Source organism: Martes martes (assembly GCF_963455335.1).
Source record: "Martes martes genome assembly, chromosome: 5".
NCBI lineage: Eukaryota > Metazoa > Chordata > Mammalia > Carnivora > Mustelidae > Martes > Martes martes.
This window is the reverse complement of record NC_137892.1, coordinates 132,456,757-132,471,137: the sequence shown is the minus strand read 5'-3', so window position 1 is coordinate 132,471,137 and position 14,381 is coordinate 132,456,757. Positions and strand designations below refer to the sequence as shown.

Genomic DNA, 14,381 nt, shown 5'->3' with positions numbered 1-14,381 from the left:
GTAAATAATGAAGTACTCCACCCAAGTAGCAATTCCAATTTGAGAAAAGTTTGCCCATTTATTCCGTTGCCCTCTGCTCCCCTCACCATACTCATGCTCGTACCTCAACACTTTTGACTACTCAGTTCCCTCCTTCCTTTCCCTACGCATTAAGCTTTTACCCGTTCTTCAAGATGGCTAGAAACACCACCTCTACTTTGAAGGCTTCTGTGAACAGCCAGAGCAATCATTCCATCTTCTGAACTTTTAGGGAACCCCATGTGTACTCTTTGTGCATATAACCCACACTGCTGGGGCGCCTGGGTGGCTCAGTGGGTTAAAGCCTCTGCCTTCGGCTCAGGTCATGGTCTCAGGGTCCTGGGATCGAGCCCTGCATCGGGCTCTCTGCTCAGTGGGGAGCCTGCTTCCTCCTTTCTCTCTGCCTGCCTCTCTGCCTACTGTGCTCTCTCTCTCTGTCAAGTAAATAAATAAAATCTTTAAAAAAAAATAAATAACCCTCACTGCTTTGTCATATAGGTTTTCAGTCATGCGTCTGAGGCAGGAGTCATTCCTTAGACACGTGTGCGTCCCGCATAATGTCTGGCACGGTGTTTTTTTATATATAATCAATACTTATTAAATATGAATAGGATGAATACAGGAGACCAAAAAAGAAAAAGTACTCAGATGGTAATTTTGAGTCTCCTTCTGGCCTGAAGGTAGGAACGACATCATATTAATCATTATATCCACGCAGTGCTGGTGGCAGATGGAATGCCTCTCTGGTACGTATAGAGTAGCCACCCAGAGATGGTTTGCTGGGCTCATTGAGTCAGTCAGTCAGTGAGATGGGACCTGGGAGGGCTGTGTCCCATTCTAGCATGTTTGCTCTGTGCTTGCAGGGGTGGCCTTGAGTTGGGGCAGTCCTTGGCTTGCTCTGCATTTCTGTTCAGGCCCCCATGGCCGCTGACCAGGGAATTCCCTTTCCCCAAACTCTCCTTCCTCCCCCTGTAAACTTCCTGGCCTCTCTTTTCCGTTCAGCTCAGACCCTGCCGATGTTTTAAGTCATCAGGGCACACGATGCTCTCTGGAGAGTGGGGTAGAGGTGAATAACTGGGTGGCGGAATGTGAACTTGGACATGGGGCTTCTCTGATTTCTTCAGTATTCTCCACGTGTCCGTCTTTCCTCCATGATTTCTTTTGTTTGTTCGTTTGTTTCTAGCTGAGCCAAGAGGTAGGAAAATATAAACTTGTTTTTTGTAGAGAAAACAAAAATAAAAGGATAGGCAAACACATCGATTCAATTCAACCCATTCTTGTTTCCATTTGTTTATATTATCATGAGGTATTCATTCTGCTTACAAAATAGGAAAAAAAATGCTTTCTGGGTTTGGAAACAATTTTTCATTTCTGGGTTCATGACCTTTTGTCTCTTTTAAGGGTGGGGAGAAAAAAGCTAGACCCTCATGTTTCATAAATGTCACCTGTAGGTCCAGCATGTTTATAATGTTCTCATGGCTCTTCATGTAGTTAAGGAAAGAAGCCAGGAATATGGGAAGGTGTTCGAGACCTGAGGAAGACGCCCCCAAGCATAAGACAGCCCTGGGGAGAGGAAACACAGGGTGCCGTGGTTCGGAGTAGGGTGGTAGCCAGTTTTCCACCTCACAGCCCCCCAAATCTCAGAGTCACCCAGCCTGGAGAATGCCATCGGCGTGCCTCCCTAGTCTCTTCCACCGTGTGTTGGGGAAACATCCGGGTCCAAAGAGTCACGGTTCTTTGGGAATCTTCATAGTTTGAGTGTTGGGCCTCTGTAGTGTTTTACTAAAGGATCATTTTAAACTTCCCTAAGCCTTGGAACCCTCATCTGTAAAAGGTGGATAATAAAGGGCCTATCCACAAATTACTTAATCTAGGAGCTGGCACATCATCTGTAGCCAATGCCCAGATATTTCTGCTATAGTACAAGAACCAGTGGCCTCCAGCAGTCTGCAGACCCTGCAGATGAGCCCACAGATGGGATACTTCTTAGAAGTGATGCTGCTAAAACACTGGTTTGTAAAATATTTGTGTTCCAGCTTATTGAATCTGTTGAGCACCTCGCTTTGACTTAAACCATGGCATGATTTTTGGAACAATTCATCCTTTTTTTTTTTACCCTTCATTTCAGGAGCACTCAAGAATGGACTCAAGAATGGAAAGAATGCCCCGATTATGTCTCTGCTGGAGAAAACAGCTGCTACTTTAATTCATCTTATACCTCCATTTGGATTCCCTACTGTATCAAGCTAACCAGCAATGGTGGTACAGTGGATCAAAAGTGTTTCTCTGTTGAGGAAATAGGTAAATCACAAGTTTGTGTTTTATTTGACATGGCTTTAGATTAAATAAGCAGGGAAGCTTCAGTGTCCAAGTGTATTCAAGTAGGAAGACTTCGTCATTGTCATCTAGGTGAATGGAGGTCTACTTCACAGGGCATGAGATCAGCCAGTGAACAAGAGGGGGAAGGCAGGGGGAGTAGAGGTTGGCTCTAACGTAAAACAACCTGGCAGTAAGTGTTGTCAAGAAAAGAATGGGAGCCTGGCAGAGTCTTTTCCTTGAGGAGGTCTTTCAAGCTGGGTTGGGGTTCTCGAGTACTATCACAAGAGACAAACTCAGTGGACTCCTAAGATTCCTTCTTTCCTAATTTTTCAATATGATTGTTATATTCAGATCTGAAATATGTTGACCTTTGATCCCTATCATCACTATAATAAAAGCCTAGATTTTCTTTCTCACAAAGCATAATAATTCTGGAATTTTATATTTACAAAACAACCCAAAATCAGTTTAAAGACATGTTTATAAGATCTCAAGACAAACATTGGAGATAATCAGAGCTCAAAGAGCTAAATGAAAGATGTAGACCGATTATCCCTTGCCCATCGTGTGGACACAGGGGGAAATGAAACAAAACAAAACAAACAACCATAATTGGAATATTTATGTTTATTCTATAATAGTGTAAACAGCAAAATATAAAGAATCAAAGAAAGACTTTGAGCAGCTGATGTTGGTACTTCAGAATCTCTATCCACAAAAGTTCATCTGTTATAGAAATGGCTTGGAGTTTCTCTGAGATGCGCTGTCCTTATACACTTGTGTGTGGTTTCCCAGGCATCAGCGGACTGGAAGAGGCTAAGAGAATGGGGCTAGAAGCTGCAGGCAGAAACAATAAATCTGATAGTCTGTCAAGAAGAAGAACAAGCAGAAAAGAGAACCTAACTGCATAACTTGGAGACACTATTCAGTGTTTGCCCCAATGTCAATAGACTTAGCTGCTGAGTGGCTAAACCGGTAGTAGTAAGAATATCAGGTCAAGACCCCTGTTCTAACCATGTCCCTGCCAATAGCCAGCCCCACTCATTTCCGTGGCTGACTTTCCCGGAAGGCCTGCCATGCCCTGGATTGCTGTACTGGGTGTGGTGGCTACAGAATGAGTAAGATATATTCAAGTAGGGCAGTCAGAAATGTTAAGTAAATAATTGCAGTACTGCGTTTTAGGTGCTGCACTTGAGGTATGTGGAGGGTGCAGTAAGCCAAGGTAGTGGGCAAAGGTACAATGATTGGGCCTGAGGGATGAAGGGCTGCCCGGTTCTGTTGCTCCCTAAAGCATTGGTGCGAGTGCCAGGTATACCAGATGGACTGTGTCTTCCACCAACTACTAAGTTCCAGAAGTGACAAACAGTACAGACCATTGAAGGACTCAGGAGCAGTTAGGCAGGCCTGACTGATCAGCCAGAGAAAGCATAAGGGGACTTGTGTACCCCACAGAGGAATTCAGACGAAGAGGTGCATTTGAGGATATTTAAGAAGGGAAATGACCTGAGGATAATAACAGCTAACTAACGCTTACAAAGCCCTTACCTGTGGGTCGGTATAATAACCTTGTGAGAGAGGTTCTGTTATAATCCCCATTTCACAGATGATGACATTGAGGCTCAGAGCATTTAAAGGCTAACTCACGGGGCGCCTGGGTGGCTCAGTGGGTTAAAGCCTCTGCCTTTGGCTCAGGTCATGATCCCAGGATCCTGGGATTGAGCCCCAGGACCTCTGCTCTCTGCTCTGGGGGAGCCTGCTTCCTCCTCTCTCTCTGCCTGCTTCTCTGCCTACTTGTGATCTCTGTCAAATAAATAAAAAAAATCTTCAAAAAAATTAAATAAAATAAAGTCTAACTCAAGGTCACATAGCTAGTAGACAGAGCCGAGATTTGAACCCAGGCAAAATAGCTCCAGAGTCCACGCTCTTAATCTCAAAGTTATCCGTTGCCACCTGTTGTTACTAATGCCTCTGGGAAATCCGTCCTGCTAGAGCGTAGAGGGTAGATTGGAGTAGCACAGACTAGAGATAGAGAGGTTAGAAGACTTGGTGATAATCTTTGTGATAATTAAGGCAAAAGGTGGTGACAGGCAGTTACAACCATAGCAGGGAGGGAGGGACCTAAGAGAGAGAGACCACAAGGAAGGAGGTGAGCCTAGTAGATCTGAAGAAGACAAGAAGAGGCCTCAGCTTCCCCACGCATTATGTGAGCTTTCTGCTACTACCTCACAGGGCTCATCTTTGGGTTTAAAGTACTGTATTAGTAGTCATTTGTTGTTCATTCTTGCATTCAGCAAGTATTATTGAGTCCCTTCCTTGGGCCAGGTACATTTCTGGGTGCCAGGAGCAGAAAATATCTCCTCCCTTCCTGGGATTTTATCCCAGTGAGGGTAGAGAGAGACAATGCTCTGAGGAAAAATGACAGAGGGAGGGAGGAGAGGAGTGCAGGAGAGGTTGAAATTTTAATAGAGTCATCAGAGCTGGCTTTGCTAAATAAAGAAAAAATTGAGAGAACGATGTGTCCATCTGAGGGATGGACCCTTCAGCAAGAGGGCACAGCAAGAGTAAAACTCCTGTGGTGGGGGCATCCCCTTGCTCATTCGAGGAATGGAGTGATGGGGAGAGGAGCTGGTACAGAGTGAGCAAGGGGGGCATGTAAGAGGCCACTTCTGAGGGATCTTTGAGGCAAAGCTATAGCACACTTGAAGCCATTGGACAACTTTGTCTTTCACCTGGAGTGAGAGAGGAAGGCTTTGGAGGATTGAAATGAGTGATGTGGTCTAACTCAAGGATGAAAATAACCAATGTGACCAGTATATTGAGGAGGGTATTGAGAATAGACTGAAGGAGGACGGGGACCCCAGGAGAAGACCACTTCGGAGGCTAATGCAGCGATATGGGCAAAAAAGCATCATGGCAGGACTGGGTTGTGGAGGTGCAGGTGGTGAGCAGTGGTTGGACTCCGGGACCATCTTGAAAGTACAGCTGACAGAATGTGGGGGTGGTGAGGAAAATGATATGTCAAGGAAGAGCTCACTCATTTCATCCTGGGCACCTGGAGGAATGGAGCCACCATTAACAGAGAAAGGGAAAGTGACAGAGGAGCGCATTCTGAGGAGGGGACCGGGGCTGCCTAGAGATGTACTCAGTCTCAGGTGCTTTTGCAACATCTCAGGGGAGCTGACTTGGCAGGATGTACAGAGGGAAGGGGGAGGCTGTTATTATGCTTCTAACAGTGGTACAAGCCTTCCCAAAAAGAACCATGTTCCAAATCTTTTGTTTAAAATAGAAAGGAGAGTTTTTAAGATGAAACATGAGTAGTAAGTTGATATTTTCCCATCAAAAACATTTATATGTTTTGGTCTCTTAAAAGGTTAAGCTTCAGTTATCAGAATTCCTCCATTCCCAACAAATCCGGAAGGGCAAAGCGTTACTGTCCTGACGGTAGTCATGTGCGGCTCAGCTATTCTGAAGATCCCTCCGATTTAATTTCCAAAAGTGATCATTATTAGTCATATTTGGATACCCTATTTTTTTTAAAGTTGTGCCCACTCTTCAATGGCCAATATCACGCTCCTTTGCAGTAAGGTCTGTTTTCACTCTGGTGAGTGCAAGAGCTTCCCCTTTGGGCCACCAGATTTTAACAGCCAGTTAGAGCTGCTCACACTTACATCTGTAGGTGATTCTCTGGCCAACCCTAGGGATCCAGACTTGGCAACGCTCTAGGTGACCTTCTACACATGGTAGAAAAGAAAGTAAATTTTACTCTGTATCTGCAAGTGACTTTTGAAAACATCAGTACTCAGACCCAAGGAGGAATAATTCATCGGGAACTATCTAGAATGTGAATTTGGATATAGTTCCTAGCTTTGGGATCCATATTTCTCTTCATCAGGCTTTGGGAAGTTGTAGTCTCTGTAGTCCTGATAAGCAGAATACAGCTGATTTACTAGAGAATGTACCGTATGTCAGTAGAAACCAAGCAAAACACTATTTCAGATTGTTCGCATGCGGTTAAGTAAGAGACAGAAAACCCTGACTCATCACCGTTTGAGAGAAGAGCACGATGCCTTCTTAGGTCTGAAAAAACCATCACACGTGGCTAGGAAGACAACAAACTAAGGAGCATTAGCTGAGTGTTTGGAAGGATTGTTCTAGTAGCAATACAAATATTAATAAGACAAGATCCTTGCCCTAGGTAATAAACAATTTGGAATAAAAAAGATTTCTCTATCCCTCATTCCAAAACAGCCACATTTTTAAATACTCTAGGTCTTAACTCAGTTTCTAGTTACAATGAATTCCACTGCCAAAATCCCAAAGCATTAATCCTATCAAGGCTAAAAGAAATGTAAGACATGGCAAATCCTCAAGAAAAATTTTGGATCAGATTTTAAACTTGAAAAGGAATTTATTTTTGTAGGGGTTTTCTTCAAAGTTAAAAACAGATCATACTCAAGTCAAAAAAAAATGATACTCTCTTGTACAATGAGAGTATAATAAGACTATTGGAAGAATTAAGGGTCTGAATAATAAAAATGCATAAAGTAATTGGTCTTTCAGAAGAAAGCCGTCCATCAAAGGAAGCTGTACCTGTCCGTGTCTCTGTGCCCTAACTCTCTGTTAAAATGCACAGTGCAACCAGATCCACCCATCGGCCTCAACTGGACTTTACTGAACGTCAGTTTAACGGGGATTTATGCAGATATCCAAGTGAGATGGGAACCACCACCCAATGCAGATGTTCAGAAGGGATGGATAGTCCTGGAGTATGAACTGCAGTACAAAGAAGTGAACGAGTCCCAGTGGAAAATGGTAAGATATCCTTACATACGACACTTAAAAATGCTTCGTCTTTTCTCTTTTTTAATGCCTTTATTTCCTTGTTGATCTTTTGCTTAGATGATCTGTCCATTTCAGTGAGGGGAGTGTTAAAGTCCCCTGCTATTATTGTATTACTGTCGATGTATTTCTTTGATTTTGTTATTAATTGGTTTATATAGTTGGCTGCTCCCATGTTAGGGGCATAGATATTTAAGATTGTTAGATCTTCTTGTTGGACAGACCCTTTGAGTATGATATAGTGTCCTTCCTCATCTCTTATTATAGTCTTTGGCTTAAAATCTAATTGATCTGATATAAGGATTGCCACCCCAGCTTTCTTCTGATGTCCATTAGCATGGTACATTGTTTTCCACCCCCTCACTTTAAATCTGGAGGTGTCTTCAGGTCTAAAATGAGTTTCTTGTAGGCAGCATATGGATGGGTTTTGTTTTTTTATCCATTCTGATACCCTGTGTCTTTTGATTGGGGCATTTAGCCCATTAACATTCAGGGTAACTATTGAGAGATATGAATTTAGTGCCTTGTATTGCCTGTAAGGTGACTGGTACTGTATATTGTCTCTGTTTCTTTCTGATCTACTACTTTTAGGGTCTCTCTTTGCTTAGAGGACCCCTTTCAATATTTCCTGTAGAGCTGGTTTGGTGTTTGCAAATTCTTTCAGCTTTTGTTTGTCCTGGAAGCTCTTTATCTCTCCTTCTATTTTCAATGATAGCCTAGCCGGATATAGTATTCTTGGCTGCATGTTTTTCTCGTTTAGTGCTCTAAATATATCATGCCAGTTCTTTCTGGCCTGCCAGGTCTCTGTGGATAGGTCCGCTGCCAATCTAATGTTTTTACCCTTGTATGTTACAGACTTCTTTTCCCGGGCTGCTTTCAGGATTTTCTCTTTGTCGCTAAGACTTGTAAATTTTACTATCAGGTGATGAGGTGTGGACCTATTTTTATTGATTTTGAGGGGCGTTCTTAGCATTTCCTGGATTTTGATGTTTGTTCCCTTTGCCATATTAGGGAAATTCTCTCCAATAATTGTCTCCAATATACCTTCTGCTCCCCTCTCTCTTTCTTCTTCTTCTGGAATCCCAATTATTCTAATGTTGTGTCATCTTATGGTGTCACTTATCTCTCGAATTCTCTCCTCATGGTCCAGTATTTGTTTGTCTCTCTTTTGCTCAGCTTCTTTATTCTCTATCATTTGGTCTTCTATGTCACTAATTCTTTCTTCTGCCTCATTTATCCTGGCAGTGAGAGCTTCCATTTTTGATTGCACCTCATGAATAGCTTTTTTGATTTCAACTTGGTTAGATTTTAGTTCTTTTATTTCTCCAGAAAGGGCTTTTATCTCTCCGGAGAGGGTTTCTCTAATATCTTCTATGCCTTTTTCGAGCCCAGCTAGAACCTTGAGAATTGTCATTCTGAACTCTAGATCTGTCATGTTACCTATGTCCGTATTGATTAGGTCTCCAGCCTTCGGTATGGCCTCTTGTTCTTTTTTTGAGGTGAGTTTTTCCGCCTTGTCATTTTGTCCAGATAAGATTTTCTTTCTCCCGCTGTGGAATTCCGCTGTTCTTGGTGAGCGAAGTTGGTTTTGGGTGGGTTTTTTGTTGATCTTCTGGGGGAGGGGCCTGTTGTAGTGATTCTCAAGTGTCTTTGCCGCAGGCGGAATTGCACCGCCCTTGCCAGGGGCCGGGCTAAGGAATCCGCTTGGGTTTGCTTTCGGGAGCTTTTGTTCCCTGAGCGCTTTCCGTAGAGTTCCGGAGGACGGGAATGAAGATGGCGGCCTCCCAATATCTCGGCCCGGAGGAGCCGAGATCTTGGGGTTCCGCTCCTCAGTGCGCTCTCAGAGCAAAGCGCCCAACAGCCCCGCCTCCCTGGCTTGCGGTCGTGCCTCGAGGAAAGCAGTCAATTGCTGGAGCTGGAGAAAAGCGCCGGGTCGCTTTTGTCTCCTTGGCCTCCGGCTGCGCTCCGAGCCCACCCAGCCTGCGACCGGCAAAAGGTAACCCCGGGCTTAGAGCTCACTCCTCGGCTTTGTCGCTGTAGCTGGCTTCCCCGCTCTAATACCTGTGAGCTCTGCGGCACTCAGACACCCCCAGTCCTTCTGTGACCCCGCGGGACCTGGGGTTATGCTGACCCCGCCTGGGTTTCCCCCCGGTTTGGCCTCTGGAGCGATGTCTCCCAGTGGAGCCGACTTTTAAAAGTCCCGATTTTGTGCTCCGTCGCTCCGCCGCTTGCCGGGTGCCGGCCCCTCCCCCCGGGTCTATCTTCCCATCGCTTTGGATTCACTTCTCCGCAGGTCCTACCTTTCAGAAAGTGATCGATTTTCTGTTTCTGGAATTGTTGCTCTTCTTCTCTTCGATTTCCCGTTGGATTTGTAGGTGTTCACAATGGTTAGATAAGCTATCTAGCTGATCTCCTGCTACCCGATGTCGTCTCAGCCTGCTACTTCTCCGCCATCTTGACTCCTCCCCCTCTCTTTTTTTGTATCAACACCTCTCTCATTTACCATTAGACTGACTGCCTTTTGACCTCGGGCCACATGTTCATGCTATAGACTCCATATTTTCTTATTTGAAGAAAACAGGCATAATCAGACATAATCAGTAAAATATCATCTTGGGATTCCGTCCAACAGCAGATGCTTACATGGAGCTTCTGTGGGAGCCTAAGGAAGGAAAGGAAAACCATCTCCCCACTCCTCCTCAGTGTCTTGTTTACTCCAGCCACTTAAGCTATCTTTGGGGATGTGGCTAAACATGGAGAGTCATGGTCAAGGTCAACCGTGAGTTATGGCTAGATATTCTCCCACAATTTTCGTTGCTACTACTTATAAGACCCTCATTAATGCTAGTTCATAAGTGACTCCAGGAGGGAAACGGAGGAAGGGAGTTTGTCTCCTAGAGGTTTCAGAAGAATGTTTTGTTACATATGTCAGGAAAGAATCGAGCTAAGAGGTTTTTATGTAGGTGAGGAGCATGGTGGTGGTTGATCTCTGAACACCTTACCTCCTTGACAAGTATATGGGAACTAGGCACTTAGATAGGTTCCACATGGCACACAGCTAGGAGAAAAACAGGATTATCTTGCTGCTCCCAATATAACTAATTCTAAATCCATCTAATCACAGAGTCATAACCCTGGCCAAGCCAAGTGGTTTCTGGCCAGTCAGCAGGTTTTGCCCTGTGGCCTGGCAAATTCACTCCCAGAATGTTGAGACACCAGGCCTTGTCTGTTCAGGGATCTGCTAGAGAAGAAGCCAGTTTTGTCATTAAACTTAACTTTGGAGCAGCTGTGAACATACCAGGCTTTGAGGTGCTTTTTCTAGCATCATTTTAATTTAGATACCTGTTCCATTAACTTAAAAAAGCCCAGTTGGTTGTTGAGTCAAATAAGACTTTTTTTTTTAAAGTTTTATTTATTTATTTGATGGGGAAAGAGAGTGGACATAGGCAGAGAAGCAGGCAGAGGGAGAAGAGGGAGAAGCAGGCTCCCCACCCAGCAGAGAGCTCAATGCAGAGCTCAGATCATGACCTGAGCCAAAGGCAGATGCCCAACTGACTGAGCCACCCGGGCACCACTCAAATAAGACTCTTAATCTCAGGAAACACACTGAGGGCTGCTGGAGTGGAGGAGGGAGGGAGGGAAGGATGGCTGGGTGGTGGACTTGGGGAGGGTATGTGCTCTGATGAGCACCGTGAAATGTGTAAGCCTGATGAATCACAGAGCTATACCCCTGAAACAAATAATACATTCCAAACTGCAGTGACCGTCACCATGCTCACCACCCCCGTGTGCTTATGGTAATGGAGAGAAAGCCAGCCCCACATAAGAATGGTCTTGATGAAGCTGCACATTTTATTAATGTTATTAAATCGCAACCTTTGATGACCTAGCTTTTTAGCATCCTGGGTGATGCATGTCAGGGATGCATAAGGCACTTCTGCAGGGTACTGAGCTGCCCACGGTTGTCTTAGCAAGACACTCACATGGCTGAGTTGCCAGTGAACCGGCTGCTTTTTTGCACGGGACACCATTTTAACTCGAAAGAACAACTGATAAACTAATAGATGGTTATTCATAGTGAAGTTGGCAAAGACTTGGCAAACATGTCTTGAGAAAGAATGAGGTGGGCTTATCAGTCCAAGAAAAACAGTCAACAGTAGTTGTTACCAATGAAACTTGAGCTGTCAAAGGAAAATTTGAGTTTGGAAAGACTTGCATCAGATCTCCAGCAGTGAGCTTGAGAACTTTCCAAGTCCTTGAAGATTTTTCCTGACGAGATGGATGGTGATATGAGCTAGAGTGATTTTTTTATATTGTATAATAAAACATGTGAACATTTAGAAAATTTGCATAACTCAAAGATCCAGTATTTTTCACTGGGTCATTTCCAAATGAGTAATACATGATGTAACCAAGTCATGAGTGGGGAAATGATCCAGCCAAAGTGCTAGGTGGAAAGGTGGAATGACCACTTTGATTAGGCTCAGCCGACAGCAGTATTCCCACCATCGATACAGATCTCAACCGGGTGAAAAAGACAAATAACTTTTCAGTATTAGTATGAAAACAGTCTTGACCTTGCAGACTCCCCAAAAGGGTCTCAGGGAACTTCAGGGGTTCCGCAAGTTCACACTCTGACAACTGCTCCCTGGAGCACCTCGCAGTGCCTTAAACGCATAGTAGATATTTCAGTATCTAGTTGCTGAATAAACATTTGACTGAAACTTGAGGTTAGGAAGTCTTTTTTAAAAAATTAAAATAGAATGTATTAAATAATGGAGATTACTTAAAAATAAAATCTTAAGAAGGAGAAGAATAGCCACAATTACTTGAAAAGGCTAGTAAAATATCCCATCTTGGGGTACCTGGGTGGTTCAGTCAGTTAAGCGTCTGCCTTCAGCTCGGGTCATGATCCCAGTGTCCTGGGATGGAGCCCCACGTTGCCTCCATGCTCGGCTGGGAGCTTGTTTCTCCCTCTCCCTCTGCCTGCTGCTACCCCTGCTAGTACTCTCTGTCTCTGTCAAATAAATAAATAAAACCTTTAAAATAAATAAATAAATAATAAAATAAAATATCCCACTTTTTCTTCACTATGTATCTGTGTGAGACCAAATCCTATTCAATGCACTTCAACCAAAACAACACAACAGATGTAACGCAAATTTAATAGAGAAGCAGATGTGGCTCATTTTCTCATAGTCTATTCCTCGCCTTGTCTTCTCACAAGACTCCCAGGATCAAGTGATTCCTAGCCAAGAAACAAAAGCAGAGTCATCCCATTCCCTAGTGGATTTGGACGAAAATTAGTAAAATTGGAGAAGAACCAAGCTGTGTCTCTAAGGGATCGCACATGAGACAGCTCCCATATTTCTGCAGTGTTCCTATCCTGTTACTCTGTAAACATCTCTGCTACCTGAACAATAGGCATGTTTTATCAGGGAAAATGATTTTTCTCTGTTACTATTCTTCTGCCACAGTAGGTTGATTCAGTAATAAATACATGCAACCCTTTTTTAGGAAAAAAGCAAACAAACACAGAAGCAGATGCAAAACTACAGCCATCTGGTATTAAGCCAGCCATTAAAGGGACCGACCCAAGTGTAAAAATGCAAAACAGTGTCCGTCTCCTCACAAAATTCTATGTGGTTTTGGAGAATACACTCATTTTTTAAAAAATCAATTTAATATTATTTTAATTTTAAAATTTCTGTTTCACTTTCTAAGTGGTCAATAGTGATAAGCATAACCCAAATAAACCAAAATCTTTGGGCTTCTCAGTAATTTTGGGGGGTGTAAAGGAGTCCCGAAAGGAAAAGTTTGACAGTCTAAGAAAGGCAAGGATGTGAATCCAAACGTCAGCATTGATAGATTTACTGATGATAGGTTCAACCCTGAAAGTCCAGTGATCTAGCTGTGTTTCAGCTGATGCGCGGGTACGAAGCTCACACCTGAGCCAGGTCCCTGGGAGCATGGGGCCTAGTCGTTGGCCATTCAGGTCTGCATCCCAGCTTGGCTTTGTTGCATTTTTTATCGCCTCCCTGCTGAATCTCATTAGATCTTCCAAAGGGGTCAGTTAACTTCTACTTCCCTTAGCTTTTAAAAGTGAAGTTACATCCTCTTGGCATTTCTTACAACGGTCTCAGACAGAGTTGTCATGAATACCGAGAGTTTATCTGTAAGCATTGACCTCTGCTGAAGAAATTTGCACTCTAATTGGTTTATGAGCACAAGTGCCATAAGCTTAAAGAAGAAGTGAGGTTCGTAAGTGGAGGGGGGAAAGTTACTGTTTGTTGCTTCTTTTTTTTTTTTTTAAGATTTTATTTATGTATGTATTTGTCAGAGAGAGAGAGAGAGAGAGAGAGAGAGCGAGCGAGCACACACAAGCAGGCAGAGGCAGAGAGAGAAGCAGGCTCCCCACCGAGCAAGGAGCCCAATGTGGGACTCAATCCCAGGACCCTAGGATCATGACCTGAGCCAAAGGCAGTGGCTTAACCAACTGAGCCACCCAGGTGTCCCTACTGTCTGTTGCTTCTAATCGGAATCCAAGTTACCACTGACAATGTAGAATTTTATATCACTGTGCCTTTTTTTAAATTAAATGCATTTGGAATATAAAAGTGATACTAATGACGATGTAGTTGTTCCCAGCTATTTACCTGCTAAATCAAGTTAAGAATGTATTGTTTTTTTGAAGAAGTAATGGGTGACAAAGAACTGTCCACATTGTATGGGCCATCTCTATACCCATATTGTGCTGGGCTTTGGAAATGCAAAGATAATGAAGGCACTGTTTGCTCCAGGCAATCTGCAGTGTAATATAGGAATTTGCACAGTGTAATACAAGTATAAAAAGTAATCTAAGATGTGACTGTCTGTCAGAACGGAGTAGGAAAAAGTGCCAAGAGCGACATCTTAGAATATCAACAGTCCTTGCACTGAGCGTTGGCTGAAGGAGACCACCCTCCAAGGCAGGTGGCAGAGTTCAGTGTTGGTGGTAGGGGCCATGTAAATGAAATCAGGTTTAGTGTGGCTGCTTTGAAGGGTTGAGGGAAGATAAAGAGGGGGGCAGAGATCAAATCACTGAGGGCCTCTTTTTGGTTTTGTTATTAATGAAATCTGTAATGAAATAATATTGTTTACAATAACAGAAATTAGGGCTTCAAAACTGGACACATACATTTTAAAAAATATTTAGGGAATGCTTT

General features: G+C 43.5%; 1 protein-coding gene across 6 annotated transcripts in view; it reads left to right on the top strand.

Moving 5' to 3' along the window:
- The window catches only part of GHR (growth hormone receptor), a 257,386-nt gene that overhangs the window by 227,951 nt on the left and 15,054 nt on the right, over positions 1-14,381 (top strand). For all 6 annotated transcript variants that reach the window (XM_080803555.1, XM_080803551.1, XM_080803552.1 and 3 more), the window contains 2 exons: positions 2,147-2,319; positions 6,971-7,149. In XM_080803555.1, coding sequence (XP_080659681.1) covers positions 2,147-2,319; positions 6,971-7,149 — 352 coding nt within the window. The remainder of the gene's footprint in view (positions 1-2,146; positions 2,320-6,970; positions 7,150-14,381) is intronic.